Source organism: Lytechinus variegatus, chromosome 8 (assembly GCF_018143015.1).
Source record: "Lytechinus variegatus isolate NC3 chromosome 8, Lvar_3.0, whole genome shotgun sequence".
NCBI classification, from domain to species: domain Eukaryota; kingdom Metazoa; phylum Echinodermata; class Echinoidea; order Temnopleuroida; family Toxopneustidae; genus Lytechinus; species Lytechinus variegatus.
The window spans coordinates 19731788-19749175 of record NC_054747.1 but is presented as its reverse complement, the minus strand read 5'-3'; the positions used below and the strand labels follow the sequence as shown (position 1 = coordinate 19749175).

Sequence of the window (17388 nt, the reverse complement as noted above, 5' to 3'; positions counted from 1 at the left end):
TTTGAACCACCAGCCCCTGCATTACCAGTCAGGTGCGTTATCCAGTCGACCACAATTGTTTTCGACGAACTGCTTGTGCAAAACGGGAAACTTATTGTCAATGTAAATTTTTCCAAGTAGAAAATTGGCATGATGACAAACCTCTAAAAAATTCTAGTTTTGAGAGTAGTACAAGCTTTAAAATAAACCAATGGACATATTACCTAAAGGATACATTTTAAGCTAAAACATATTGAAAATTTGGCGAGAAAAGACCAATATTTACGGAATTAGAATGAATTTACATGAGTGTGGTGATATCATGAAACAGAAAACGTTAATTTTTAGTTCAGACGCCATCTTGATGACGTCACGATGTTTTTAAGGGTCAAATGTGTCATGAAATCATATCTCCTATTCATACTCTATTTGAATAGGAAAAAAAATTGGGGGTCAACGGACTCCCTGAAAAGCTACAGTGAATTTTATATAGGCATATTTTTGCCCACTTATGACTTATTTTGCGAGTTTGCACGCGCGTGCAATGCAAATTTGAATGGACGCGCATTCCGGTATTATTGGTCGTAAGAGGCTGAATGAGGTATCAAATTAATCAGAAGATCATGGACAATGGACAGACATAAAATAAATGACGACTCGAAGAGGCATAGCGATGATAGGAGCAAGAACGCGCACGCATACCTGTCCGCGCGCAAATTCTTGACATGCTCAAAATGGCCTGAAACGTACCCAAACTTGACCACGGTTGATTTGGAGAATTTTCAAATTTTGACGCGCGCGTACGTGCGCGTCGTGACCTTAGCATGACCTCTGTTGACATGTCCTGATGACTTGTCACCTGAACTTGATATGATGCAAATATGGATGATTTTTGATGATTAGTTGCGATGATATGATCAATCATTTAATTTCACAAAATGGCGCCTAGATGACGTCATCATGATTTGATAACCTTGAAAAGTTTCGTTTCGCATGTCCATAATGATTGCCATACATGACATGAAAATCAAGGAAATTGACAGGCCCGATATTGAGATAAAGTGGTTACTAGCTTTGGCAATAAAAATAAAGAAAATTCTGACGAATATAATAGGTGATCTGTCATATTCATGACAGACCACCTAAAAAGGGTTAAAAAAAAAAAAAAAAAAAAAAAAGAGTCGAGCGAGGTTTGAACCACCAGCCCCTGCATTACCAGTCAGGTGCGTTATCCAGTCGACCACAATTGTTTTCGACGAACTGCTTGTGCAAAACGGGAAACTTATTGTCAATGTAAATTTTTCCAAGTAGAAAATTGGCATGATGACAAACCTCTAAAAAATTCTAGTTTTGAGAGTAGTACAAGCTTTAAAATAAACCAATGGACATATTACCTAAAGGATACATTTTAAGCTAAAACATATTGAAAATTTGGCGAGAAAAGACCAATATTTACGGAATTAGAATGAATTTACATGAGTGTGGTGATATCATGAAACAGAAAACGTTAATTTTTAGTTTAGACGCCATCTTGATGACGTCACGATGTTTTTAAGGGTCAAATGTGTCATGAAATCATATCTCCTATTCATACTCTATTCGAATAGGAAAAAAAAATTGGGGGTCAACGGACTCCCTGAAGAGCTACAGTGAATTTTATATAGGCATATTTTTGCCCACTTATGACTTATTTTGCGAGTTTGCACGCGCGTGCAATGCAAATTTGAATGGACGCGCATTCCGGTATTATTGGTCGTAAGAGGCTGAATGAGGTATCAAATTAATCAGAAGATCATGGACAATGGACAGACATAAAATAAATGACGACTCGAAGAGGCATAGCGATGATAGGAGCAAGAACGCGCACGCATACTTGTGCGCGCGCAAATTCTTGACATGCTCAAAATGGCCTAAAACGTACCCAAACTTGACCACGGTTGATTTGGAGAATTTTCAAATTTTGACGCGCGCGTACGTGCGCGTCGTGACCTTAGCATGACCTCTGTTGACATGTCCTGATGACTTGTCACCTGAACTTGATATGATGCAAATATGGATGATTTTTTATGATTAGTTGCGATGATATGATCAATCATTTAATTTCACAAAATGGCGCCTAGATGACGTCATCATGATTTGATAACCTTGAAAAGTTTCGTTTCGCATGTCCATAATGATTGCCATACATGACATGAAAATCAAGGAAATTGACAGGCCCGATATTGAGATAAAGTGGTTACTAGCTTTGGCAATAAAAATAAAGAAAATTCTGACGAATATAATAGGTGATCTGTCATATTCATGACAGACCACCTAATAAAAAAGAAAATTCGTAGAAACACAAGAGGTGATCTGTCAATAATTGACAGATCACCTAATAAAGAAATAAATAAAAAAGAAAATTCGTAGAAACACAAGAGGTGATCTGTCAATTGACAGATCACCTAATAAAAAGAATAAATAAAGAAATAAATAAAAAAGAAAATTCGTAGAAACACAAGAGGTGATCTGTCAATTGACAGATCACCTAATTATACTAGCTGTACCGAAGTATGTACAGTGCATAAAATGTGCTATTGGACAAGTTGGATGGTAATGTTTTATTTACATTATAAATTTTTGGAAAATACTTTAGTAACAGCAGAAAAACAAAACAAAACATGGAAAGATAAAGTTTAAAATCAAAATCAAAACGGTCATTTCCTAATGACACGACGACGATTATTTTGAGTCTTTATCTCTATATTTTTTTTTTTTTTGGGGGGGGGTTGAAATCTGATATTCTCATCTTTGTCATGTTTGTAGGTGGATGGAAAGGAAAGGAGGCGATCAAAGAAACTCCAGGAGACGAGGCTGGAGATAAGAAGAATGAAGGTAGCATGGGTCGTGATGTTACACAGGCAGATCCAGGTATACACGAGTGAATTTATTGAAATTCTTTTTATTATTCAGGGACAATTTATTGATTCCTATGCTGGCATACGTTAACGGAAAATGATGTACATGTAAATCTATATTCGTAATCAGACCTGGATTAAGATTACAGAATGTGTCGAAATGCAATATATCTGACTCCTTTGCTGGCGCCTTACAAACAATTGTGAATTATCCGATTAAACATCACAAATATGGCAAGCCAGTAACGCCCTAAATTACAATGCAGATATATCTGTTTGAAATTTTCAATTCAGTTCAACTTATTTATTCTTGATAATCATTAAAATATCTTTTCAAGTTATATATTCATAATAAAGTATCGTTACAACAAAAAGTTAACGCTTGAAAATAACCCTCCAAAATATATACAATAATTAATTCATGTACATATCACATGAAAAAAATATACACACCCTCACACACACAAACACCCGAACATCCATCGTCTCGTGTACAGTGATTAGTATTTTTTAACTAGGATTTATAATCGTGTATGCACCATCCTCTTGACAAATCTATGTGCTCTTGTGTTTTCAAACAGACAATTTCAAGTTTCAGTTCATGTATGAAGAAGTATGATATTGTTTGCTTTCCATCGCTATCATTGAGTGGATCAATCACAACTCTTTTTCAGACTGGACCCAGATATTTAACTCTATCTTTGCCAGTATAGAATAAATCCATAGTTCAATAATAAATGCAGCACTTGTTATACCCCATCTATCTAGTAAACTATTTCTAGTTTCTTAAAATTGGAAATTCTGTAATAATTTACAGCATGTACAGCATGAAACCAATGAAATGAATTTAAAAAGTTATTACTTAAGATCGGAATCAGGAAGCCCATTTGAATCTAGCATAATTTCATGCCAAATAGTTCTGTATAGATTCCACAATTATATAACTACAGTAGACTAATGAGGCCGGATTTGATTATTTTTTTGTATACCTATCAGCACCATTTTATAATTTTTCTCATTCAGTTTTGTCAATATCTTTTTGCGCCATGCCTCATAAATGTTTTTTTTCTTCTGTTAAGGCCCACATCCATCCTACACAATTTTGAATATTTTGTGTGACTTTGTAAATGTACATCGACATTACGGTTGAATGAAATTAAATTTAATTGAATAATTTTTCTAGATGAATTGAAAGAAAAAAAAGAGACTGCAAAAGCAGGAAGTCAAGGAGAGGATGTTGTAAGCAAGAAGAATGATGATAACATGACTCAAAATGTTAAGTCTTCGAAAGAAGGCCCACGTACAGATGAATGAATTGATAATTTTTTCTTTATATTCACGTATGATAAATTTATTCATAAAATGAAGAGCTCATATGCATAAGGGGTTAGGTCAATTTTTCATCAAATTTTATTTTTATGTCTTAATGTATGGATTTTTAGTAGCTCTATAACATGATACCAAAGAAAAGTTGAAATTCCTATTAAAAAGTGAACTAACATGGCAAAGAATTTTTTTTTTCAAAAGGGGTTAGGTCTATTTCAGTTTAGATGCAAGAGGGGTAGGTCCACATAGTTTCTTTTTTTGAAAAAGAATATCTTAAAAGATATGAAGACAGGTAGATTTCTCTTATACCAAATTTTATGTTTTTATTGTAGGGTATCATCATGATTCAATTTCGCATAAGAATATTGCAATATGGGAGAATACAAAAAAATATTTGAGTGGACCTAACCCCTTTTAAAAATACTATAAGTGAGAATAAAAAAACGTGTTTTTTCTTGGAATGGTCAGGAGAACCTAACAAAAGGGGGACCTAGCCCCTTTTGCAACTAAACTCTTCAAATGCTTTACCTGTGTAAATTTAAACTTCAGATATATTGAGTCTCAAATCTCAACAGGGCAGGGGTGGATCCAGGATTTTCCAAAGGGGGGGGGGGCAAATTTTTTCGGAGGAAAATTTTGACAAGCCCCAAAAAGGGTTTCAACCACAATTTAAGAATATTTCATACCCGAAAAAATTTGACAAGCAAAAAAAAATGGTTTTCAACCACAAATTAAGGGTATTTCGTACCCGGAAACAAATTGACAAGCAAAATAAAAGAAAAGGTTTTCAACCACAAATTAAGAGTATTTCGTACTCGAAAAAAAATGACAAGCCCCAAAAAAGAAAAGGTTTTCAACCACAAATTAAGGGTATTTCGTACTTGAAAAAAAAATGACAAGCAAAAAAAAAAGTCTTAACCTCTGCTTTAATGGCATTTTTACATTACAAATTTTAAATTTTTCTTCTCAAGGGGGGGGGGGGGGGAGGGGCACGTGCCCCTGTGTCCCCCTGAATCCGCGCCTTAGTCTCAATAATCGTACGGAAAAGTGATACTATTCGAGATAGAGCATGTCGAAGTGCAGTACATCGGTTAAAGGTTACAGTCACATCTATTATGTTAATATAGATAAAAATAATAAAACGCGTTCCAATTGAATAATTTTAAAACAAGTTCATTATCTTATGAACAGGAGGAAATAAGACGAACGAGGATGCGAATAATTCACAACCGGTAGGGATCATACCAACAAGCGAGAAGGGTGAAAACAGCGCAAACGTGACTGGTGAAAAAGGTAAAGATTTTTTATATAAGATAAAGATGGTTTTCAATACAGTTCCCTGTATCAACAACGACTGATTTAGTGCGCTAAGTGTATTCATTCAAAAATATAGTCATATAAATCATATGCTGAATAGAATTAACACATTAGCGCGTGAACCCCGTCCCTCAAAGGCCCCATAGAGTAAGTGGTTGTGCAAAGGCATTTTCTAGAGGGAAGGGTACATGTGCACGTTGTATAATCACAACAAAATTACCTGAACATCCAACGAACGAGAGGATACTCCATATTATAATAAGATAATATAGATAATTTGAATAAAAGAAGAGACTTTTCCTTATATATGAGAATAAAATGAATAAATTCTCAATAATAATCTTAACCAACATGTATCATTACTATCTATATAAAAATACCAACTATCAAATTTTGTATCCATATTTAAAGTTACAAACAACAGGAAAGAAGATGTAAGTTCTTCAAATCAGGAAACAAGCTCCAAAGATGATAAACCAAATGGACAGGATGACGGAAGCATTGGCGACGGTAAGGCTAAGATAATATTATCTTCTTTGTAAATAATCTGCACTATATTCATTGCAAGAGACGATAGCGACATTTTAAAATGAACTTTTTAAATCCATTAGTGATGTTATTAAAATATAACATTGCATAGCAATCCAAAAGGCCGAATTGTGCCTGTTTTACAGTTTTACACTGCCATTAATTGTATTACATTGTACCTAAAAATATATACCCCATTTTCTGATAATGAAAAATACAAAACCATTATGCTTGTAATATACAGTACGCAAGGATAAAAGGGTTACGGTTCAGCTCAATAATGGTGTTATCGAAAAAAAATAACTGTGTGTATTTTATAAATCAAGTGACCAGGGCTTCTTCTTGGTCAAATGTGATTTTTTTTTCAAAAGCATATAGTTTCAGGGAAATGTCATTTTGAAGATTGTGATAATTTGCCCCTTATTGTAGCGTAACGCAGAATCCTGTACTGTCATTTGTACAATATGTGAATAGTATGCTTGGATAACCATGAAGGAGATAGCTGAGCAGTCTGTGGGCATACTCTCTGCCTGTGAACCAAAATATGTGTGGAAATAATATTAGTCCAGGGACTCGTCTTTTAAAGAGTTACTTTTTTGTAAAACCTTTTTTAACAAGTGCACACCTAGTAACCAATAATGCATATATCATTTCCATTCATTTGAAAGCAGGATAAAAGAGCATTGTAGATTAAATGACTTAAATACGGGCATAGGTGCCGCGGCCGGGGATCGAAACCCGGACTTTCCATGTATAGCCAGGCGCTTTAGAGCACTCGGCCACGGCACCCCCACTACGATTGATCCGATGGACCACAACTATGGCAAGCCAGCAACATCAACATTTATAATACACGTTTTTTCAAAATATTTTCTAGGTATGATGTACCTGTATGTATTCATATATTCACGGGTTTCTGGACAATGAAGAAAAATGATGACATTGAAGGATTTCCATACACCAGGGGCCGATTGCACGAAAGGGTTTTTGCAAGGACCGTCTTTCGTGTCGCCCATCTTTTATGATGCGCCAAGCATGTGAAACGCATTTTAAATAAATCATCTTCAAACATATTTCATTCGTCCATTAAAATAAACAAAATATTTGTTCATAAAATGATGTGATATATCATGAAATTGTATAAAATTTGATTTAAAAGCAAGCTAACAAATCTTATTCTTTATCATAAATTTCAGAAACAGACCGCTTATAGCGTATCATGAAAGATGGGCGACACCAAAGACGGTCCTGGGAAAGACCCTTTCGTGCAATCGGCCCCTGAGGTTTATTGGATCAATCTTAACTCTTTGTAACATGGGGTCTTGGGCCCCATCTTACAAAGAGTTGATTGATTCAATCATTTATAACTCTATGGAAATATATCACTGTCATAATTTTTTTCTCCAATAAATTTCAAAATGTCTTTTGTAAACAAAAAAGTAGGCGAACACATGAAATTATAAAGAAAGCGATGATTTTGTGTTAATATAGGCCTACATCATATCTAGAAAATATTTTGAAGAAACATGCATTTTATATGCGGGTGTAGCTGGCTTTCCATAGCTGATCAGATCAATAGCAACTCTTTGTAAGACGGGGTCCAGGAGTAATCAATCTCAAAGATGCAACCTACCGTACCAGTAGACCTTATGCATTTACTTAATATCGCCGCCATATGAAGGTAATACACCTCATACTTGAATGAACTCTTATACGTTTTGCAACAACAAAATAACTCATCAAATTCGTTTAGTTCAGACATTGCTTCTTAAAGGGATGGTTCGAGCTGAAAATATTTATATCTACATAAATATCGTAAAATTCCTAGAGCAAAATGCTGAAAACTTCATCAAAATCGGATAACAAATAACGAACTTATTGAATTATAAATTTAAGCAAAATTTGTAAAAAACAGTTATATGCACATCGTCATGAATATACATTAGGTGGGCTGATGATGTCACATCCTCACTTTCTTTTTCTTATGTTCGTTGGTTGGAGTCCACCCCGGGCGGATGACTAAAGCAAGTGCGTTGTGCGTAAACGTCTCTCCCCTGTTTAATAGATGCAGGCTATGTAACAGTGAAAAACACTCCGTCCCTCGGATAGGACGTTAAATGGAGCCCCCGTGTAAAGGAGAATCACCTTTGCACGTTAAGAACCTACTGCACTAATCGGATAAGAGTAGGGAAAAACCCCGGTCCGTCTGCATTCCCCAACCAGTTATCGGGAGGAGAGACCTGCGAGTCACAGTTCTGTGTGCGCGCCCTTGTAGGCTACCCAGATTGGCTGGCTCCTCCAATGCGCCTTTGAATGTCTTCGACAGATATACGGAGCTATACAAATGCTGTGCTTCATGTTATTACAGGAAATCATAAATAATTCATTTTTTCATACATGTGTAATTGATATCTCAATTATGATGTAATAAGTTGTGGCAATAAATAACTAATGCACTTAATCAGCTGTTAATCCAATTGTTTTAGTTCTTGGTAGAATTTTTTTGAATAATTTTCGTATAATAAAGTACAAAAGAACAAGTGAAGATATAACATCAGCCCACCTAATGAATATTTATAAGGACATGCCTAAAAGTGTTTCATCGGAATAATACAAATCTTTAAAATTCAATAACTTTGTTATCTGTTATCCCATTTTGATCAAATTTTCAGCATTTTGCTCTGTGAGTTTTATTATATTTAGGAAGATAAAAATATGTCCAACCTGGACCATCCATTAATTTTCCTCTATGCAGCAGTATAATCTATTGTTTATGCATGACTGATTTCTTCATAAATTATGTGCTTAAACATAAAAATTTGTTTCTGCTTCGATAATTTTTATTTCGATGTTTTTTTTTATAATTCAAACCAGATAAGAACACATTTGAGAGCGAAATTACACTTAGTGTCATAGCTTGCTTCATTTGATCATAATATTTACAATACTGTCTTCGGACAATAATACTGAGACTATAAAACTCATCGTGCATTCTTCGTCGCTACGCTCGCTTGACAGTCGTTTCATTCAGGATGAATTCCGGACGTTTTCGACATGTCACATTCCAATAAAGTAGTGATGATCCAACCTGAATTATTTGTAAATAACTCTTGGGAGTAAGTCAGCTAGATTACACCAGGAACCAAGCATAATTCCCGGCAAAATAAATTTTTTTCGTGAATATTGACCTAACCTCCTCGCCGTTTAAAAATGTTTCAAGGATGTCTCTGAACAACTTTGCTCTAAAGGCTCGTAATGTGTACTCGAATTACGCTCGGCACTTAACCCCCTCCCTCCCCGCAAAGAGAGAGAGAGAGGGAGATAAAAATCATTCGACGAATATATTTTTATTATTTGTTTTAATATAGTTTTAAATTCACACGGACGGGCGTGCTAAAATTACCTCATACCGCTCTTTCAAACGATGAAAAAAAAATCCTTTTTTGATCGGTGAATTCAGTGAAAAATAATTCTAATGACGAATTTTTAGTACTTGTGGAACAAAACTGGAATCACGAACGCTAATCACAATCACGAATTCTCCGGAGATGAATTCCAGTTACGTTTCATTCCAATTACGGTACGAATTTTCCGTGAGAAAGGTCCGATTATTCTTAAGACGAATTGTAATCATCATTACAAAGATATTTCAAGGTGGTGATTGAGATAAAATAAAAATCTGTAACAAACGTCCAATGCACCGGCTCCTAGATATATCACATATTCATCACAAAATTGCTGGGAAAGTTACGCTTTTGTTTTCGTTCATCAATTATGCATTTTATTCTACATTCATGCTTATCGCTTATTATTAGTATTCGTAAGAGAATCAATGACTAAAGTTTGTAGAAATTCACTACAGATTAATCATCATTGTTTAATACACTTCTAATGTAGAGGAATAGTCAACCCTTATGAAGATTTTGAACAAAACTTCGTTTCTTTTGAGCTGTTACAAAAATTACAAGGGAGTGACATTTCCTATGATTTGTCCCATACGGTCTTTCAAATGCTTAATATCACAACAAAACAAAGGGGAATGGGGACAAGTGTAAGCAAAAGAAAGAATAACAGCAGTTATCAGAAAGAGAGGCCTGGATCATCTAACTTTGTATTGACAATAATGTAGATTAAAAAAAATGACGTCACGTTGAGCTCGTATGGGTCGTGTTGTCCCATACGGTCCCCTCCGCTAACCCTAAGGTAATATAATACTGTAGCCCCGTCCGGTTTTACCTGATCATTTCTTGTGTTTGGATCTATGCTAGATGCCTTTGATACAATGTCGTTTGCAGGTTTCGCGATTTTCTAATACTCTCTGATAAATCAAACTTTTGAAAAATAAGATAAAAGTCCTAGAATCATTTAATGAAAATTTAATTTTATTTCATTTTACTTTATTTTTTTCACAAAAAATGGTTACGTCCACATCAGTTGCATGTTAATGATGCCTCACTCTTGCTCTTTCACAACAGAAAATCAACGTATTCCCATTTATTTGATCATGCAGACATTAAAAGTCATTTCACCTTTCGCCAATAGCATGGCGTTATGATAATCATAATGAACGTATGTTTACCCATGAGAAGTGAAACCCTGATAGGGAGCATTAGAAATGAAAATATTTGGGAATTAATACAATGAACACGTACGGAACAATGCGTGTATGACATCGGCTCGTTTCAAATATCTAAATATCGCAATAAAAGGGGTTACTGGTATTTCATACATTTGCTTTACGAAATAAACATAGTTTGGTTCGATATCTACTGTATACAAATTGTATTTCTTCGTCCTTATCATGAAATAACATTGTCTTCTTTTGTAGGCGATATAAAGAAGAAAACAGAGGATAATATGAGTGATAACAATTCAGAACAACTTTCTAAAAGCTCGGAACAATATGATGCTTGGGGTGAACGTCGTACTAGCCATGCTAGCAGTGGGGATGAATATACGATGCTAAGAGGTACATTTCGTGTTTAACGTCGGCATGACTACTGAGTGCTGATGTGAAGTTAAGTTTCTAACTGAGGAACTTGCAGAACATGCCAGAGACGATCTATTCTCCGACAGTACAACACACCTCGTACAAAGGATCTGCTGATACCCTCTGCATTTTTTTTGTTTCCATCTGTCATAAGAAGGCAATTTCGATTATGTCTTTACCTTTGATTTTATTTCAGTTTGCTGTATCAATACCTGTTTGAGTAGATGATGAGCTATTTCACTTTAGTCGATTCCACATTGTGGTGTGATCCATTCTGGGTTTACAAACACGACTAAGGTACCATTGAAATCTCGAGAGGGGCAATTTGTGAACACAGGTTTTCAAATATATATTGATGTACACACGCGCTAACAGAAAGCTATTGAAACAAAGGTAAATGTGCACTTAACGCTCTAATGGTGTCGACAATCCCAAAAGAAATAAAAAAAAGATGATTCTCCAGATTTTTACACATTCATCTACCACATACTTTTTAAATCTTTTTTGGCTCTCGACTGTTGCAAAAAAAATCCTCCCAAATGGGACATGTCGCTGTTACCATAGTAGCAACAACAATTGTGCGCACGAACCACATGTCTAATGTCCCCGTTGTGGATGCGAAAAGTCCGGTCGTTAAAAGATACATGTACGGTGTAAAATAAAAGGAAGAGCTTCCTATTCCATTCATTTAACATGTTCAAATAAATGGTGCTTTAAGACATTGCATCCCATTTTTTGTCTTTGGCTTTGAAAAGTTCCGTAAGATGTTAACATGTTTCTTAGTTCATATCGTAGATAACGGCTTTATTAACCCTATTGGCATCGTGGTTGGTTACCCTTCGCCCCCAAAATATGCCACTGCCAGACCATGATTATTTACGACGTATTGACGTGCAGTACTAAAAAGGCAGGCAACGTTGCTTATTTGTGTACCTATCATATTCGAGGTGCTAGGATACATGGCATCATGCGGAATACAAATAGTAGTTCCATAAATGTCATAAATGGTGTTCTAAAAGAAAATTGTTTGCTGATTAAAATGATTTAATGCTCCTCGTATGATGATTTTTTAAATTAATTTCCCCAAATATGCAATTAGAAACTAGTGCATTATTCTAATTTTAGTAATACATTATTATGATTATCCAGTGATCACATTTTTATGAACAATCGACAATGTAAAATATGACAAATTAAATGCGTGTAGAACCCGATTTAGGGTAGTCTAGGAATGAGTCCCAAATGACAATTCTATTTTTTACACCTATCAAGATTCTTGTAGTTGCCTTATTAGCTACGGAGAATTGATTGATTGATAACGAATTCCTTTCATTTCAAAATTTCAACAAAAGCACAAAGTAATTCTGTTTCTAATAATAATAACAAACAATAAGAAAAAAGGGAAGAGACGACTTATAAAAAAGAGTGGAATTGTTGAAGAGAGCATCGGCGTGGCAATTCACTGTGAGGTTTTAGAATTTTCTGACGACGAAAGTTTTTGTGAAAAAAAAGTGTATCAACATTCCAAATGTATCAACTAGAGTTAATGTTAATAATAAGAATGATAATTATACTTGCTTATATAGCGTTTAATACTTACTTTGTCAGAAGCGCTCTACAGTATATATGCAGCATAATTACCCTGGCTTTAGCAGTACAGCTGTTGTTCGATTGTATGTAAACGATATATCTCCAATAAAAAGACAAAAAGTGGGTTGTTCACGATGAACATCGTTAAAAAACATCCAGGAAGGCGATTGTTTACAACGGAAGTTGTCTTTCCTTTTTTAATTTTAATTTTTGAAAAAATACACAACTTTGGTACTGTGTACAAACTGTTGCTGATAATGTGTGCATTGATTATTGTACCACGGGTTTATATCGGGTTATCTCGAAATTTTCTGTTGTAACCTATGTCGTATTTGGTATCACTGGAAAGAGCATTTCAATGCGGTGACATTGCTTTCACTTTTATATGTGCGCAAGCAATAGACCGAAAGTAAAAGACATTACAAATTAACGTTTTTCACAATTTTTTAAGCTGATGTCAGCTTTTTATCAGTTTCTGTTACAAAAAGTTGACAAACAGTTGTAGTATATAGATCAATCATGATATCTGCCAAGTTGGAAAGAACTAGCTTCAATAACAAAAAAAGAATAGAGAAGTTGAAGTCGTTTTGACATTACAGTGCGTTTCAGAAAAAGGTAATCCAAATTTAAAGGGTTGTTATTCGAATTATATTTAATTTTGTGAACTTATTCTGCATGGATGTCAAAGAGAAACTCATCAGCTTTCCATACCCTATTTGTACCATTTGTGCCATGCATGACCGCATTAAGTAATGTTGAAGACAACAGGTGCAGGTACCATTTTTCCAAGCTTTCGAAAACTTAATGAAAGGGCAGATGTCGATGTGAATACTTTTATCGATGCCTGAGCTGACAAAAAATCTTGATTGAACCCTTTTCTTCCAAATGAGTGTAAGTGGGCGAATGTAATTGCAAATGATATTAAAACGAGGAGATCGTACCACAGTCGTTGGACTAACATTTTGAGAGGTAGGTTCGAGGAGCGTACCTGCATCTTTAGTGGATCCACGACTATCACTTGTGTCCTTCGATCCAACATCGTTTGAGATAGACTCAAAGAACTCTTTGGACATCAAGTTGTTGCCCTCAACCATGGCGTAGAATGGCCACCAAAATCACCCGATCTTGCGCCCTGTGACAATTTCCTTTTTGGACACTTAAAGTGAGGTATTTGTAATTCCTCGCCCAAGATCTTGATGATTTGCAAGGCCGAATTTGACATGAGGTGGATTTTTTTGTGCAATGATCCGGCAATGGTAAGACCAGCTGTCCAAGATATACTTAATTCTTCCGCGCTACCGGCTTTGTATGCAAAGGAGAAGAGGACAAGTTGAAGGTGTGGATGAACAAGACCTTAACCTTCAATCATCATTTCAGAGGAATGCCTTGACTCTTCTTTCCAAACATTACTTCTTTACATTTCATTATATTAAGCACCCATTTTACCCACTTTACCAAAAACTTGGAAAGAGTGGTACATGCACATTTTGTCTTCTACATCAATTAATTAGGTCATGCGTGGCACAAAAGTTACAAATAGGGTACTATTGGAAAGGTGACGAGTTTACCGTTCATATCCATGCAGAATAATTTCACAAAAATAAATATGACCTGAACATCGGCCCTCTAGATTTGGATTCCTTTTTTTCTGAAACGCACTGTATAGTGTATTTTTGAGTATTTTGATGATATTCGGGAGCATTGTCAGATATTTCGTCAGCAGTAAGGTACATGTACATATTTTTAATGGCTTGAAAGGGCATATCTTGAAGTAACCATATCCAAGAAAAGGTACGGATTTTTCCATCCATATCATTTTTGTCTCACCTGCATAGCAGAGTGAGACTATAGGCGCCGCTTTTCCGACGGTGGCGGCGGCGTCAACATCAAATCTTAACCTGAGCTTAAGCTTTGAAATGACATAACTTAAAAGGTATATGGGCCTAATTCATGAAACCTGGCCATGAGGTTAATCAAGTATTATTGAACATCCTCTTAGAGTTTCATGTCACATGACCAAGGTCAAAGGTCATTGAGGGTCAATGAACTTATACCATGTTGGGGGAATCAACATCAAAATCTTAACCTGAGGTTAAGTTTTTTAAATGTCATCATAACTTAGGAAATATATGGACCTAGGTCACTAAGCTTGGACATAAAATTAATCAAGTATCATCAAACATACTGCATGAGTTTCACGTCACATGACCAAGGTCAAAGGTCCTTTGGGGTCAATGAACTTTGGCCGATTTGGGGGTATCTATTGAATTACAATAAAAACTTTCAAAGTTTTTGGATCTGATTCATGAAACTTGGACATAATAGTAATCAAGTATCACTGAACATCCTGTGCAAGTTTCAGGTCACATGATCAAGGTCAAAGGTCATTTAGGGTTAATAGACTTTGGCCGAATTGTTTTTTTTTGTTGAATTACCATCATAAATTTGAAAGTATGTTGGTCTAGTTCATAAAACTTGGACACAAGAGTAATCAAGTATCACTGAACATCCTGTGCGCATTTTAGGTCACATGACCAAGGTCAAAGGTCAATGAACTTTGGCCATAATCTGTTGAATTACCATAACTTTGCAAGTTAATTGATCTGACTTTTGAAACTTGGACATAAGAGTAATCAAGTATCACTGAATATCCTGTGCATGTTTAAGGTCACGTGATCAAGGTCAAAGGTCATGTGAGGTCAATGAATTTCGGCCACATTGGGGGTATTTGTTGAATTACCATCCTATCTCTGTAGAAGTATTGGTCTAGTTCATAAAACGTGGAAATAAGAGTAACCAAGTATCACTGAACATCTTGTGCGAGTTATAGTAGTTTTCAAAGTCAGCACTGCTGCTATGTTGAATCGCGTGATGCAGGTGAGACGGCCAGAGGCATTCCGCTTGTTCAGATATTAGTGGGAAAACGGAAAATAATTGATTCGTAAAAACTGACTAGCATGTACATGATGTATGATATAATGGAATGAACAATTACTGTAAATATGAGATCAAAATGAACACATAAACTAAAGGTAAGGCCAGTTTGCGTTTTTTACTTAACATTTAGATAAATGTGAAGTTTTTGAAGGAAGACTATTTTGGATTTGAATATAGGGCATGATGATGTCATTTTAAGGGCAGGTCATGGTCGCACGTGATAGAGCACTCTTTGCCTTTCTATAGCAATTTGTTAGAAGTCTGTAGCATGCAGGATAACGGAGATATGAAAGAATAAAGAATGGTATGTAAATGGACTTGAAATGGACAAAATGGCGCCTGCACGGTCATGCGTGAGTGATTTTGAAAAATGAAATAAAAGGTGCATAGCAATGGGTCATGGAGAACATGAGTACTAAATTTGGGAGAATTTAGATAAGAGACGGAGCCTGGGCAGGGCTCACAAGAACCACGTGTTAAACGAATGGGATTTTGTGGAAGAAGAAACGACAGAACACGGCGGAATACGGAACAACAAGGCATTGTCGCAATTGATGGCGTCAATGCAATGAAAGTGATAGATGTTCTATTTCTTTCTTTGGTGTAAACATCCATGTGATCAGCATTTTTCCTCCCAATTATATTTACATAAAGTCCGTGATGATTAAAAGTAATTGTTTTTGGTGAATATGTTTATTTTCATATCGGCAAACTATTTATTCAAAGAGTAAACCAAATAATACAGTGATGGGGCGTTGCAAGAAACTTGCGATCGATTTCAAGTCTATTTTTGATCTTATAAAACGATCATAAGTTTTGAAATTAAGAACGAATTCGCCATCTATTTTCTAATCTGCTTCATGAAACAAGCAGTGTAATGTGATTTGCTACAATTAAAATTGATCTATCAATTGTAAAATTTCAGAATATTTGTAATTGATCGCAGATATTTTCTTGCAATATCCCCTAAGACGTTTCGGGCTTCGGTGTCGTGATATAGAAATGCGATGATAGATGGATGATTGTGCTCTTGCTGTGTCATTAAAGTCTTTATTGAAATTTATATGGACATATTTGTGTCTTGCCCTTATACGTCATCATATATCATTTACTCAAGTTTTAATGATATACTTACTTGGAATATGAACATAAATTTTAATATTTCACAGATATCGTGCTTTTTGATGTTTAGATGACGATGTTCCAGCATCTCTAGTGGGTCCATGGTTCAAGTAACACTTGTTCTTTATATAATACTGTAATTTTTACTAGGTGGTTGCTTCTTCTGCGCTTTGAGTAAGCACAATTTGAACTTGGGCCAAAGGTAAATAGAGCTTCTGGAAAATGCTATGGAATTGTAAATTGTTCAATGTCATGTTGAAAAACAGAAAATTATATTATGCATGTTATAATGATAATAAAAATGTAGATATATTTCCTGACCAATTTCTTTTTATTTACTTGTGCATACTTCGTATTGTGCCTAATAGCCCGTATTCCGAACTGTGGTTTATTTCAAATTCTGGAGCCCGTTTACAAAAAGCTTAACATTGATCGTAGTACAAATTTTCTCGATTAATTGCATTGACTACAATGTACAATCAATAAAAAAAATCAGAAGTACGATCAATCATTATGCTTTGTGTTACGGAACCCTGGTCTGAGGTCTCGCTTTAATTATGGAGAGCCACTTGTGTCACAAATCTCTACCACGTCTGGATCAATTTACAAGACCATGGTCCCGTTTAATAAACATTTGCCACAGAGGCAAATCTGTGTTTCTGCGGCAAATTTAAAAACAGCGTCAAGTTTCCGTTTCATAAA

At 35.3% G+C, this 17388-nt stretch overlaps 1 protein-coding gene across 1 annotated transcript in view; it reads left to right on the top strand.

Moving 5' to 3' along the window:
* LOC121419543 overlaps nt 1-11033 on the top strand; it is a 65668-nt gene extending 54635 nt beyond the window's left edge. The window contains exons 9-12 of the mRNA XM_041613999.1: nt 2785-2889; nt 5394-5495; nt 5931-6029; nt 10876-11033. Coding sequence (XP_041469933.1) covers nt 2785-2889; nt 5394-5495; nt 5931-6029; nt 10876-11033 — 464 coding nt within the window. The remainder of the gene's footprint in view (nt 1-2784; nt 2890-5393; nt 5496-5930; nt 6030-10875) is intronic.
* The last annotated feature ends 6355 nt before the right edge of the window (nt 11034-17388 follow it).